This window comes from Metopolophium dirhodum, chromosome 5 (assembly GCF_019925205.1).
Source record: "Metopolophium dirhodum isolate CAU chromosome 5, ASM1992520v1, whole genome shotgun sequence".
NCBI classification, from domain to species: Eukaryota; Metazoa; Arthropoda; class Insecta; order Hemiptera; family Aphididae; genus Metopolophium; species Metopolophium dirhodum.
The window spans coordinates 23823065-23839709 of NC_083564.1; the positions used below are offsets into that span (position 1 = coordinate 23823065).

General features: G+C 27.4%; 2 protein-coding genes across 2 annotated transcripts; one reads left to right on the plus strand and one right to left on the minus strand.

The window, feature by feature from the left end:
- Positions 1-10759: 10759 nt before the first annotated feature.
- LOC132944707 (transcription termination factor 3, mitochondrial) lies at positions 10760-13563 on the minus strand. The gene is made up of 2 exons (XM_061014186.1): positions 13421-13563; positions 10760-11926 (listed from the first exon to the last, which is right to left on the minus strand). Exon 2 carries the CDS (start codon positions 11844-11846, stop codon positions 10824-10826), a length of 1023 nt encoding a protein of 340 aa, XP_060870169.1. The 5' UTR covers positions 11847-11926; positions 13421-13563; the 3' UTR covers positions 10760-10823.
- A 299-nt stretch (positions 13564-13862) lies between these two features.
- Positions 13863-16259, plus strand: LOC132944708 (N-glycosylase/DNA lyase). The gene is given in 7 exon segments (XM_061014187.1): positions 13863-13876; positions 13974-14021; positions 14023-14094; positions 14290-14589; positions 14646-14919; positions 15255-15449; positions 15754-16259. Coding segments are annotated over 7 exon segments (1002 nt in total). The 3' UTR covers positions 15853-16259.
- Positions 16260-16645: the final 386 nt, after the last annotated feature.

A 16645-nucleotide genomic window follows, 5' to 3' on the forward strand; every position in this document is an offset into this window, starting at 1 on the left:
GTACACGTCTCTCTGTGAGGTTCCCGTATATTATATTCTAGTTACGAGGTTTCGACATATTATTACTGTACACGCAGTAGTATTAGGTTTGGGTATACGATATTCCGTTTTATTCGTCGTTATTTTACGTACACGAGTAATAATAAAACATGCCCACCGTATTGTAGGCACAAGAGACGAAGGTTCCGAACGATTTCATTGTAAAATATAGTAGAATAGTTGCGGAATTAAGTGTAGTACCTACCTACTCATTATTATAATATATGAAGGCAAGACGTAACGGACGTCTGTATGTAATATATTATAGTCACGACGTGTAATACGTGCCGTAGAAAATAGGTACGGCAAAACAAAATTCAGAGAACAATTAATGAGAGTAAAAAGTAAAAAAATTTTTTTTTGGGGCACGCACCTCACCTTTTCAGAATGCGATTTATTATTGTGTAGAAAACGATCCTTTTAAGACCAAAACGGTAGACATTTAGGCGTCTTTATACACGGAACTGCCTAACGCATGCATAACCTGTATTTACGCATGGATGACACGTTTGAAAAATATATTACAATTATATTATATTATATGAACAACCGTTACCGTTTTAAAACTGATTTTTATAAAAAAAATTACGTAGAAATATAAGGTAGGTATATTATATACGTATATTGGCTATATTATTATGAAATAGTCGGTAAATTATATATCAATTGTAGTAATAGGAAATAGCGATTGTATAGTTTAGTGTATATATAGATTGTAGTCTTAACTTTATTATAGCTAGTAAATAGTAATTAGTATAAAGTGACGTAATATCTAATAATAATTTAAAGATCGAAATCTAATAATTGTGATTTAAATTAGATTGGAAATGTTTCGTTTCTCGTAAAGACTAATTTATTGAAAACAAGAACAACTATATTGTAGGTAGATCCAGCATCAAAGAAAAACCGATAACCATCCGCCCGGCGCCGACTGTACATTAGATTATTAATGTATTATGGAATTCGCTTATCGTGGTATAACTGGTAAAGATGGGACGTGCCACGAACGGGTGGGTAAATGGGTATGGGTATGTTCTTACATATAACATCGTTTTTGGGCAGAGACCGCGGTTGTAACGATCACGTCTAGTCTATATTACAATATATTATATCTTATGTAATAATACGAAACAAGGTTCAAATGTAATAAATTAAAAAAATATACAACATTTTGGCTTCAAGCGCAAAACTGATTTGTTTTTTGTACCTACTAGCTACAGATCCCGTTAAAAAAAATGTACCTATATCCGTCCAATTCAAATAATATATACTAATTATATCATACCAACAATTGGCTAAAATATAATAGCACTGAGAGATCGATAGGTACGTGGCTTAATATTATACAGGTTCTATATGAATAATCCGAAGTGATGATAATGTACCACATGTACAATGAACAGTAATTATAGTTATTAGTTATTGATATAATCAGTGTTCGAATTGAGAAAAATTAGGTATGGATGAGCTCAATACAACGATTTAAAAATTGCGTTCCAAGTGCAAAATTATTTTACACAGACTCGTGGGGGGGACGCTTTAAAGTTTAGACTCCAAACCATAGAAAAGATAATAAACTATAGTACCTATCAAAAATAATTTTAATATTTAAAATTATAAAATTTGTTATATCATTGAGAACAATTTAAATCTACATTTTAGTAAAAAAAATTATTTCGGACATAAGTTTGTGCAGTCCCCCCGCCCCAACACAAAAATGTCCCCCTGTGCCTTGCTGCCAGCTCACCACAATTCAAGCACTTATTATAGCTATAGATATTTCTATTTTCTATATTATATATTCATATATTTTATGTAAGGTTTGCACTAAAAATCGTCATGTAACTCAGTCGGCAGATTATTTTACAAAGATTTTTCAAATCTATGTATAACACATAATATTACGTAGTAAACACAAATATTAAAGTACAATAGATTCTGAAGTCTGAACGTCGGCATATTTCTACAAGAAACATATTATGAATAATTCAGTACCTATAATATATATTCTTAAAAAAACCAAGGGACTAAAATAATCTAAATGAAAATTATTGTTCATAGAAATAACTAAATCAATTTAATTTTTAAAATATAAATAAAAAAATCGAAATCTTATTAACAATGTTAAATTGTTAACTACCAGTAGGTTATTATAGTATATGTGTTGTTCTATGGACTGTGTTTGTATATTTTTATAGACCATATACAATACATTCTATACTATTGATAATTGATCACGAACATAATTATTATAATGAAGTATAAATTTACTATTGAGAGTAGTTATTGACATTCAGTAATTACAAATTAATTAAACTGGACGTGAATGACGTTTTTCCTTCGTTTACTTCTATTGTCTATGTAACTTGACGTTTTCCAGGGCATCTGAGGGTCCGGTATTTATACACCATGCTGACATATAATCGTTATCCGTGGTATATCTACATATTGCTTTCCTCTTTTAAATTTAATAATCTTTGAGTTTAAGGTTTTTCGGTATACCGTATTACCGTTTAATATCTGTGTATCGGTCATCGGTGAACGGTGTACCGCGATTGTTGGTATAATTACCCAATACTTTAATGTAGGTATACCGTATACCTACCTACCGTATTCGTATTACTGTATAATGCCTAAAAACGTACTTATATAATTTAAAAAAATATATTAATAGTATAATAAATAAGTTAAGTATATCGCACTCCGGTATTCATATATAACTCTTGTTAAAACAATAATACTTATGTTAATTACCATTTGTGCAGTTGTAATAAGGTTTTCATATTGTTTTCAAAAGGTTTAATGTAGGAAATTCTCACATTTTATAATGATATATTATTGGTAGGTACGTTAGGTAGGTATTTGTATTATACTATATTTCTGCAGTATTTAATCATAGAACAATTTGATACAATTATGATATAATATTATAATATCCAATGCTAGTTTACCTGTAAGATCATGTATCATGGTATATCTATTACTATGCTATTACCTACCCATATATCGTTATTCGTTATTATGATATATTATTATGTATATTTGATATTACGGAATACCGGTATTCCGGTACGTACTGGTACGATGCCACGATAGTATACCATCACATACCAGCTCCGATTCTATAATATTATTATATAGGTAGGTATATAGTTAAATACAAACTTTGTACGTTCGGCCTCGTCGCGACGACGACCAAAAGAAACCGTGGTTATCCGCCGTGAGTAATATATGACCGGTTATTATAAGCGCTGCAAATAATGGGGCAAATAGGGGGGCTAAGCCCTCCCTTAACAGTTGTAAGCCCCCCCCCCCTTCAATAAATCTAAAGAATATATGAAAAAATGTTCATCTCTACGTTTAAATCTTTAGCCATCCCAAATCTCAAACACTATTTGCAACTATGCAGACGGTCATCGATCGTCTTGATCGTCAATTACTACAATAGCCGATAAGTGGTCGCTAGCATAAGGTGGTCCACAAGCCGCAAGGGTTTATGCTGTCCTATTGTGTCCTTTTTGTAGAACTTTATTAATTATTTTTAAGATTTTATCCACTGACTTGTATAGTTGTACTGCGCCCGGAAAGTTTCTGTCAGTTCCAAGATCCATTGACTCCAAAAACCGCACACATTCAATAGGTTAAACTGCACACTTTTATAAATTGTTGTATCCAAAAACCGTACTCTTTATAATGATGTATAATCTATTATTTATTACCTATTTATATTTGTTCAAAAAAATAAATACTTACAATTAATATATTCAAAAATGTAAGATATAAATTATAAAAAAATGTAAAAATGTAAAATATTCAATGTTTTATTAGCTAAAATCTCCGTCGTTTTTTGATTAAAAAATGTAAAATGTAATATGTTCAGTTTTTTTTTAAAAATTCTTCTCAACATTGACACTATATTATGCACTCTAAATTGTTTGTACTTAAAAATCATCAAGTACCTACTCAACACTTGCCCCCTTGTTTTCTATCAATAATTGTAATATTATCTATTCTAGTATTTGGCACTAAAAATAGTGTGTGATGGTATTTTGCTATACAGTGAACCTGTAAAGTGTGCGGTTTTTGTATACCGAAATTTTTGGTGTCGAAACCATAAGCGTGCAGTTTTAGATGCGACCCCAACATCAATATTTGTCGGAGTTATGTAATACTGGTTTTTGTCCAATACCTACCTGGCTACATATAATTTAAATAAATGACTAATTGTACTAAATACTAATATTCATAATGACTATTATGAATATTAGTAGATCAAAAACAATTGAGTTAATGTTCATCTCTCTACCAACCGCAACACCAGAAATTGGTGACGATAAGTCGACAACCTATTTAGGTATAACCGGCTAACATGTATTCGTACAGATTCAGGCATATAGCCAACGAGTAAATTCAATGGATAATTAATTATCAATAAATAATAATTTATTAGTACCTACTTACTTGTGTTATGTAAAGTATAAATAAGTATTATTTTTTTTTTTTTTTTTATTTATTTGAAGAAATCTACAATCTATACATGCTTTTTGTATAATAAGTAGGTTTGATATATGAAAGGTAAAATATGGTATGAGTAGTTAGATTAGGGAAGATACCCAGTGGTAACACCCTGTAAGTATTATTTATATATTATAGGTATAGGTATAGATAAAATAATAATCGTAAGGCAAATTTGTATACTTACACAATTTATCGTAATGTTTTTGTAAAGGTGATGTAAGTACAAACCAATACGCTAAATATAAAAAAAAAACAATTTTGATGAGCAAGATCGTCAGCCAGTGGCCTAGATACCACGGCTCATCCTAATGAAAAAAAAATTAATACAATCGACAAAACAGTAACTATTTTTGTTTCAAATATAATACATAGTATACAGAGTAGCAATGTATTAGTAAATACCTATAAAGTACCTATGTAATATACTATATATTATACCTATACCTAAAGGGTTATATTAAAATATGAAAACTTGTGAAGTTTTATTTCTGTTCTATTGGCTATTTGGGTCAATCTGAACGTTTAAGTTCATTAGAATTTTGCCACCGTGTGTGTCCAAGCCCCAAGGACGGCGAGTATAATATGTACCTATATATATATATAAGAATATGTATGTATACCTACTACCTATATTATGTAGTTACATGCAAGCGATGCTGGTTCCGTAGTATTTGAAAACTGTCATCGAATATGCGTTATTCATTCATCGGGGAATGTCTTTTATGTCTTCAAAATTCCAATTTGGGGTATTGTGTTGTGGCTGGCACGAAACGGCCGCCTGCAGACGCGTCTTTGCTACACATAATAATAATAATAATATAATATATACTGTGCCGCGTGTGTGTGCGTTATATAATACATATTTGTAGGTATATATATATATATATATATATATATATATATGTATTATGTATATTATATACATATTTTTATATTTATCTGTATATACATATTATGTTCATATACATATCGATCCCGACAGGATATGTTAAAGCATTCTTCGTCATTGTGCTTAGGGGAATACGAATATAAATACGTATGTATATATAGGTACCTATAAGCGTTCACATGACCATTGTGATGAATCCGATCTGCGTGCGTGCATTCCATTTGAATAGAATCGGAACGAAAATACCTTTTTTCCCTTTTGTCGCCATCGGCGTCCGAAAGACTCGTACACGCCGCGGCCGTCACGGCGGCGGCGGCAACGGTAGACTGAAGTGTAAGGGATATAATATAATATTTTATCCATAATACGAAACAAGTATATAACTTATACGTGTGTGTGTGTATATATATACTTCACTTATAGGCTATAATATAATACCCGGCTATAACGTATAACTCGTACGGTTTTTTTTTTTTTTTTTGTCGCAAAATCTCCATCATTTTAGACCACCGAATGTCCGCGAAGGGTATAATATTATAGTGGGCAACGTGCCAATGTCATTCAACATTTTACACCTGTTGAGTGTTTGTAAAGGTAGATTAGGAGGTATATATTGTTATGTATGCAATAATAAAACATCAATTGTCGAACCGGCAATCGAAAGCCCCGGAAATCTATCCAGCATAGTAGGTACCAATTCATCGTATGTTCCGTCGAGATAAAATTTTAATATTTACAAGTAGACATAATACTGATCTATAATGATATAAATGCGGTAGACGGCAGTGCAATTTAAATTGTTAATGATTTTTCAATGTTATAAATACAGCCGTATAGGTGTTATATACCTCCCATAACTGAATATGATATTGTGTATAGCGTATGTACTTATAGGGATATATAGATTATGGACGTAATACCTATAGTTGCTATATTTGGCCACAGTTATATAAAGTGAAATATAGTTTAAAACGCAATTATGTAAAACAGAAGTAAAATGTAATAAACCAATCGTTCCTATCCGACTACAAAATAGATCCCAATAAGTATATAGGTATACAATGTATATAGCTGTAGGTATAGCCGTAATTCCGTATGGGCACTATACTGTACTAGGTATACCTATACTATTATTGTTTGATTTACCACATCTACATTATACATGTATTCCTCATAAAGTACATACATAGCCACATATAGGTACCGATATATATATAATATCCATTCTACATAATTTTAATTTTGAATATGATATTGCGATATGAAATGTCGAAATGCATTAAACATAATTCATAAATACATAATCTAAATGATACGCAGGACCGCTACAGCTCTGAAATCAGAACACGGAGTAATAAAAAAATGAATCCCAGAAAAAAAATCCCCAGACTACAGTATTACTCACAACCAAATATTTTTTAAACGTTAATTAGTACCTATCTATAATTTCCATTAACCACATTATTAATATTTAATAGCAAATACGTAAATTATATTATATTATACTATATTATATCATTCAAAAAAATTATATATAGTAATAATAGAATATTGTCATATAAAAAAAATTAAAACATTCTTGTTGACCAATCAAATAAGTCGATCACTCCAAATATTTATATAATATGCTATATTTGTGATGGTGAGACGTGAGTAGGTAGGTATATTATCCATTCATTATAATTTCAATTTTAAACTACAATATGAAAATTTGCAAATTTTTGTAATTAAGTTGAATTACACATAATATATTATCGTAATTTAAAACAAAATACCATTTATATTATCATTACCTAATATTTTATTATTACTATATATAATTTTTTTAATGATATAATATAGTATAATATAATATAATATACGTATTTATGTAATTAAATATTAATAATGTGGTAATTATCAATGATATATGCATTAATTAATTAATTTGGGCATTAACGAGTTAAAAAGTTCAAGTTAAATTAAAAAGTTAATTTTATTTTAACTTTTTAACTTAACTAGTTACTTTTGGCTTTTCATTAACTTAACTGTTAATTTACTAAATTTCTTTCTAAATTAACGTGAAATTAATGAGTTAATTTTTCATTTTAAGAAGCAAGTTAAGTTAATTTATTTTGTTTTTAATTTTATAATACTTCACTATTTCAGTCTATTTCGTTTTCATGTCAAAAAATATGTATCGTAAATTGTTTAAAGTTAAAAATGTATATCATTCGAATCTAACTTATATGGAAATACTGTATGAAGTATTAACACTATATCCTATAATTTAGTTTTGGGTTGGAAAAAAATTAAGTACGCTAGCGTTGTATAAACAAATAAATTAACTTTTTTTTAACTTAATAAAAAGTTAACAAAAAGTGTGTATTAACTTTTAACTTAACTGAGTTAACCTATAGTTAAATAAACATTTAACTTTCAACTTTTTGTTATTGGTGCATATTAACTTAACTTAACTAAGTTAAAAAAAATCATTAACTTGCCCAGCCTTGGTAATTATAGGTACTAATACGTTTCAAAAATATTTGTTCAACCATTTGCATGTGGTTGTAAGTAATATTGTAGTCTAGGGATTTTTTTTCCTTGGGATTTTTTGCGAAAAATTGCGTTTTTAATTTTTAAGTTACCTATGATTTTTGGATTTAGTAATAGGTACCTAATTATTAAATAGGTACCTAATAATTACTAAAAATTTTAGATTGAATTTGTAAATCTTATTATTGCAAATCGAAAATTGTATAGTAATAATACCTCGGTATATAATGTATGTAAGAAATACGAACTTTTAATTATTTAAGTGTATCTTGGTTTTAGTGTACTCAGTGGCGTACATACGGGGGAGAGGGGGTCGGATTCAAACCCCCCACCCCAGGACTAAAAAAAAAAAGTTGTGATATTATTGATGCATTTCTTATTATCATCCGTGTATACACAAACATACGTCATAATAATATGACTATTGAGTACCTATACACTATACTTTACCAACAACGAAAAAAGATTTCATAACGAAATTTATTATGGGTGCCGTATATCAATCAAAATAGACATTTGATCGTACGCAGTCAGTTGCGTGCGGACATAATTACATAAACTAGAATTTTTATTGTAAATAATTAATATAAGTAATATAATATAAATAATATTCCGTACATACTATCTGCATAATATTAAATAGTATTTAACTGCCATGATGTATGTAAACCTTTGTATTTGTTTTGTTATTTTGCCTAAAAATATTTATACGTGTAATGTGTTTGATTGTTAGGAAAATGGGTAGTTTTAAATAGAAGGTTTTAGTGTTGGATATTTTTTTATTTATATTTTGTGAATCTAAACCATTCTACAGGATCTACTCAGGCACATACAAAACATTTCATCAAAATCGGTCCATCCGTTTAGGAGGAGTTAAGTCACATACACACGGGCAGAAGAAATATATATATAATATATTATATATAAAGATGAGACACAGGCGTCATCCAGGAGGCATGCACAGGGGGGAGGTTAGGGGCTATATCCTCCCCATTGTATTTTTTTGGCTGACCTACAGAAAACAACTTATTAGTTATATTAGTTATTACAGCTATTTTATAGTCATTACTTTTTATTAATTTTTTATTTTATTCGTTGGGTCAAAAAGCTTTGAAATTTAATTTAAGACTCCTAATATGTTATTACAATGGCAGTTGAAAAATATTAAAAATACAGTAATTTTTTTTATGAGCATTTAGTTCGAATTTTGACAAAATTTATCCAAATGGAAAATTAAAATTTTTTTTTTTCAAATTTGGACTTTGGACGAAATTAGATACTCAAACGAAAAAATTTAGTGCATTATATTTAAAAAATTATTATCCGTGGTCCGAACCGTGGGTACTTGAAACATCAAAAGTACCTACCTATACTGGATATACTATTATTCATAAATATATATAATAATAATTCAACTTAACCGCGGCTACCGTATTAAAATAATAATAATATAAATATTATATGAAATATCTTAGACTGACAAACCATCTCCGCTCAGAATCTTTTTTCGTATTCAATAATATTATATCATTGAGTTCAAGTTTAACACCATGCATTACATTCACGTTCACCTGCTTGTAAGTAGTAAGTTGTAACCTACTGTAGGTACAGCAGAACGACTTCCGCTAAACAGCTTTTTTTAGTTGTTGTTAAAGATAGGAAAACTTATGAGATATCTTGTAATAAAATAAACTTTCAAATCTTAGATATAAATACAAGCTTATGAAATTCTAACTCAAAACAATTTGTAAATTTTCGTGGTTTTGACGAATTTTGTCAACATCAGACATTTAAATATATTTTTATTTATTACATAGGTAGTTAAATATAAATTATGTTTTACTATAACTCACAACATTTCAATGCACAGTTGCTTTTAAAATGAAATTGATAATTTTATTTGAATAAATAATTAACAGAATGAAAATTGTTTTTTTATAGGTAGGTACTTGAATGTACCTATAAAGAACCAACCTAAATAGTCAATATAAAAAAAAAAACTCAAATAGTTCCAGTTTTTATAACAAATAAATCATAAATGACTCTCTTTGATTTTCTATTATATTATTTGGGTGGCAAAAACATATTTTGGCAGCTAAGCCCTTTCTAGCTCCCAACTAATTACACCTATAGTCAGGGTAGGGTCGCTGTCAGAACAGGTACATAATTAAATTTGTTAAATTATTCATGAACAGTGAGGACATAAATATAAGCTGATGGCTACTGTTCAAATATTTTTGAGGCTTGACAGACATAGACTTGTTATTTTGTATAATTTACCAACATAAACATATAAAAGTAAAAATCAATTATTTTATAATCTGAAATATGATTAACTACAGTAAAGCCAAACGTAATATATTATAATTATTAATGGTAAACAAAATTGTAAATAATAGCAAATATAGGGTATTTAAATTTTTTTAACCTTGGTTTATATATTCTAATAAAAATAATATGGCACCTTAAATCTATTATTCAGTTTTTATTGTATGAAGATTGGCTTATATTTTTTGCCCTTGAAACTAAATATGTTTTTATTTAACAGCATTCTTAAAATTGTTAGTAAATTCCATTATATTATATTTAATCTTTAATCGTGTATTTAACACACATATATTATATTAGGTATACATTTATATATATATATATTACCAATAGTCAATTCTCAATAATCAAAATTATATATACAAATATACACATAATATATTATACATACATGCATAATTATATATTTATATAGGTACCTACACAAAAGTTCAATAACAAATAAACAAATAAATTGAAAACACAATTTTAATGAAATATAAATATTTTACAAATTATTAATTAAATCGTAACATTATTGACTAGTCTTCAGATATGTATTAAACATTTCAACACTAGTCTTAGCAAGGTTTAAACAAAATTCTGAATCATCTCCTGAAACTAATTTTGAAAGTGGTACATAATTGGGCTTTGTTGGGTCATATTGTGCTCGGTTTAAATATTGCAAATACTCATGTCTCTGTTTGATTCTAAATAAACGACTGGTCAATACTTGAGGTTCAAGGACAATGCGGTCGTGATTTATGTCCATAGTATTATGTATGTAGTTGAATCGTTGTAATAAATGGTTTTTAGACATAACAAATAATTTGGGATGGATTTGTAATAGTCTTTTTCTTTCACTATTATTAAAACCCATTTCTTCAATCAATGAAAACATTATTAAATTCACTGATTTTTTTGGCCAAGTAATCAATTTTGGTAATTTAGTAACTAAACTACGGATATTATCACCAGAAAGAAAGAAGTTAGTTTGAAAAAATCCAAGACTGGTATCAATGTCAACTGTACTTTGAGACAACCATTTTGGGTGTTTTCGGATTATAGTAGTTATCATTTCTTTATTGAATTTTTTATATTCTAAATAATTTATTCTGGTTATTAAATCATCCATATGTTCAGAAAATATCATAGGATTTTTTGTGAGAAATTTTCCCAATTCATCAACTGGCACTCCACAATCATGAATAAATCTTATATATGGTTTCATATCACGTTCAAAATCTAATTTCAATATCATTTCCATTACATTAGGATTATTGTCAAATTTATAAATTTCAACGCCAAGTTTGACTAATTGTTGTAGTGAATATGACTCATTAACATATGCAGCCAAATTAAATGTAGGGTTTAATGCTGGACTAATAGTAGAAAAATTAGTAACATTGGGTTCTAGTGGAACATTGTTGTAGTCCTTAGGCCATTGAATTTGATTAGACTTGATTGTCTCTAAAGTATTATCAGAGCTACAAAAACATCTGAAGAATTGTTTTTGTTCATTAATTTTAAAAGATAGTACTCGTTTAAATAAAATCATGATGATATAATTGATAAATAGAGCTTAAATATTTGAATTAAAGTCTTGAAGAAAGATGAATTGATTTTTGAACTGCCAATCTGTAAAAAAAAAAAATATATAACAATTGAATACAAATTTTAACAAATGTTTAGAGGTATCTTCTATTATCAAAATAATTTTAATTAATAATATTTAATCTTTTATTTAAGTTTAAACACAGGCTATATACGATATACCTACATCAAGGGCTAATATTTTGATAATGTTTTGACAGTATTGATATATATATTATATTCCTACTCAGTCCAACGAGAGAATACGAGTGCACAGAAACTAAAACTAGTCGTCTTTGACTCCAACACTACTTACTATAATAATCTCTTGGTAAGACAGCGATCAAGAAGGACCTGTAATATTGTTTGCGAGAAATAGTTATATTCTCTTGGTGGACAGAGTACAGTTAAAGTGCATTAGAAATATAATTACAAAGATGAATAAGGTTACATCCAGTTATATCATGTAATATTAAAAATTAAGACTGAAACTGTTTTTATTAGCTAGATACGTCATATGAAGAATGAGTGGTTTTTTTACAATAGTCAAGTCTTTAGAATGAAATAAAGAATGGATGGAATTCTAAGAAGTGAGAAGATAATAACAATTTTAAGAAAACAATATTTACAGGGGAGTACACAAGTGAGAGGGTCGGGTCTGGACCCCTCCATAGATTGACAGAATTTAAAATTCTTAAAGTGCAAACCACTGATTGTATACTTATTACATATTAAAAAAATGTGGAGCCCCCCTTTGGAAAATTCCTGGGTACGCCCCTGAATATTTAGACTGACTTTTATTATTCCTAATATATCTGATATTATCATACTTAGAAGTGTTAAATGAAGATTATCCATACTTAAAGGTCAATATAAACTATTATATAATAATTGTTGAATACAAGGTTTTATAAATTAGACATTTTTAATTTATATCTACTAACTAGTATGAAAATTATAAGAACAAGAATGTTATTATTATTTTTATATGTTCATGTTATATACTAAGCAGTTACAAAATATATTTGTAAGACTTGGAAAATTGTCTATTAATTAAAAAAAATTTAAAATAGTGCCCCAAGTAGGTTTAAGTGAATGATAATATAGGTTCTTCATAAGATAAACATGAATGCCCCACGTTATCGATATTCAGAACAACATGGGGCAAGCGCAAGCAGAAAAATAAATAAAAAACATAGAAAGAATAATTTGTCTGGTTCAAATGCAACAGAAATTAATAAACCAAACATTAAATAAGAAATTGTTATGTTGAAAATATAATATCTAACTAGATTAATTAGTCTTAAAAGTTATTTACAATATAATTTCAAAACGGCTTCAAGTTGACCGGTTTGACAGTATATAATATCTATAATCTTTCAACTCAACAAGCACTTCATGAAAAACTGTAATTATAATTTTTCTAATAAACACTCATGCATCTATTATTTATTAGATCAAGTTAGTGAATAATATATTAATCAATAATAATACATATTTATTTTTATGAGAATTTATTGAAAATGTCTATTAATTTACCTTAAAGTTTCGGAAATTACGATCACCAGAAATAAGTTTTTAGACTTGAAGTAGAGTTCAATGGAAAATCAGTTTAAATAATTCATGCACTTTTAGCTTCAAAATTCTGAATTTATGAAATCATATTATTATTATTATTATTCTTATCATTTTTATGAAGTTTAATCACAGAATAATATCACAGGTACTCTGTGGTATAAGGTCTATGGTATAAAGGTATATTTTAGAATTTAAGATAATAATTTGATTATCTGTAATTTGTGTTCATGCTTAAAAATGAATGCCCGCGTAAAATCTTTTATCATATTTTTATCTACCATAATATTTATGTTTTCTTTTTGATATCTATTTCATATAATTTAAATAAAAAATGTATTAATATTTATTATTTAATATCACGCTAACACACGAGGACTGAGGACAGTGAGTACTATATTATTACATGCCAATTGACAGGTGCATTAATTAATTAACTATCAATTACTTTGATAAAAGTATAAGTTTGGAATACTAATGATTGTGGTCCCATTATTTGTAATTATTTTTCTTCTAGGAAATTAAGCAGTAACCACTACCTATATTATTGGTCATTATTTAAAAGAAATGAAAAAGGTTCTGTGTTCAAGAGATCAAGTGAATTTGAAATGTATCCTACTTGGTGGACAGAGTTTCAGGTAAATTTTTGTGTTTTTACTATTTATTATTCAACTTGAAATATACAAATAAATAATAAATATTCAATATACAACTAGGTAGTTTATGGTATGTAAACTATAAAAATCCATTGTCAACATAAAATGAATAATAATCAAAGATTAACAAATTCAAGTTGTTTATATTTTGTAAATTTTTTTTTCTACAATTTTTAGATGGAAAGAAACTAATCCGGATGAATACTCAGGAGTATTTGCTGGTGGATTTTGGGTACTAAAACAAAATGATGATCACATTGCTTATAAACGAGTTCCAGCCACAGACTTGGATGAAAAAATGTTAAGTAACTATCTAAGGATGGATGAACCTTTAGATGCATACTATAAAGAATGGAGTTTATGTGATCCAATTTTCAAAAAATCAGCAGAACGGTTTAAAGGAATTAGAATGTTGAAACAAGAACCAGTTGAAAACATATTATCATTTATATGTTCATCAAATAATAATATCATAAGGTAAATTAAATTTCATACATTTTTTGTCTTTAATAATTTAATCAATATCATTATAGGATCTCATCTATGGTTGAAAAAATGTGTACTTTATATGGTAAAAAAATAGATGGAACAAATTATTATGCTTTTCCTAGTATTGAAACATTAATTGGGCAACAAGTTGAAGACGATTTGAAAGCTGCAAAATTTGGATATAGAGCAAAATTCATACGACAAACTGCTGAAAAAATGTTTGAACTCGGTAGTAATATATGGATTGATAAGCTAAAAAATATGAATTATGATAGTGCTAAAAAAGAATTGATGCTATTGCCAGGAGTTGGTCCAAAGGTAAGAACTAGGTTATATTTTATATTTAATGATGGAAAGGACAAGTAATATATAACCCACACCAATAACAAAATTAAGATTTTAACCGCTTACAGTTAAGTCATAACTCATAATAAACATTTTATATTATATACACGTATTATTTATTATTTATATACACATTTTGTATGAAATTATCATAACCATTAACTTTACCGTAAACCTTAACAACATTATTAACTTTTTAGTCCTTGAAAAATGTAATTTTTCATGCTTATATCACTTGGTTTTTTCACACAGTGTACAATATGTGTATATATATATATATTTATTTAAACAATATATTCAATTTATAGGTTGCAGATTGTATTTGTTTAATGTCACTCGAACACTTAGAAGCTGTCCCTGTAGACACACATGTATTTCAAATTGCTCGTGATAATTATTTACCTCATTTGAAAAAATACAAAACAGTTACTCAACCAGTTTATAATGAAATAGGAGATTGTTTTAGGAAGATATTTAAAAAGAATGCTGGATGGGCACATACAGTAAGAATTTTATATTTTGTTTAAGGCAACTGGTAACATTAGGTACATGTGGCTCTGCAATAAAAAATTTCCTAATCACTCATGTCTTTAATGGACATAATGTATATAATTTTTTGTTTTTGTTTTTTGTTTTGTGTTATGAAATATTTAAAATTTGTTTTTAATTATTATAAACAATATTGTTATTATGTTATAGCAGTGCTATAAAAAATCATAAAATATTTTCTATGATGTTTTATGTTATGATTATGTTTATGTATTATGTTTTATGTTATGATAAACATTTAAAAACTTTAATTTTTAGGTATTATTCTTGGACGATTTGAAAAACTTTAAACAACTTGAAAAACATGATGATTCGTCTGATGACAAACCTATTGCAAAGAGGAAAAAAAAGTTGTGATTTTCTGTCCATCATACTATTGTTATGTTTGTAACATACATAACTTACATAATTTGTACCCAATGTTAAAATATACTTTTATTTTAGATTTATTGAAAACAAATTACAGTTGGTATTTTTTTTATATATTTTTTAATTGAATATGTTTGTTCTAAACTTTTTAGTCCACAATATTTCAAACAGTAATTTTAACATTTTTTTTTTAAATCAATTTTTTTTAACTCAATTTACATTGATTAAAACTTAAGATACATCAAAGTAAATAATAAAAGTTTTAACATGGAGATGATTAAAGATGTCTATAAATAAGTAATACTAACAATTGTGTTATTATATAATATAATCATTTGTACAATTTGAGCTTGTAATTAATTTTATTAAAATATAATTTTTATAATCTGAACAAATATTTTTGTAATTTATCATGAAGTTCTTAATCTAATGTCAGTTATTTATGAGTTGGCAAATAGTTGAGTAGATATGTGACTAATGAAAACATTAATTTCATAGCACATCTAATAATTGACACCAATATAAAAACTCTGTTGTAGAATACATTTTAAGTGATTTTGTTGGACATTTTTATCATATATTTCAAACTCATAGTAGTTAATACCTAAATATTATTTTTTAAAGTATTAATGTATTATATAATAATTGTAATAATTAATTCATTAGCAGTAATGTAGCATCCAAACGTTTCCATTGTTTTTAATTCATCTTAAACATATTTTAGTTAAATGAAAATCTAATTATTATGTTCCTTAAAATCCTATTAATTAAACATCGCGTT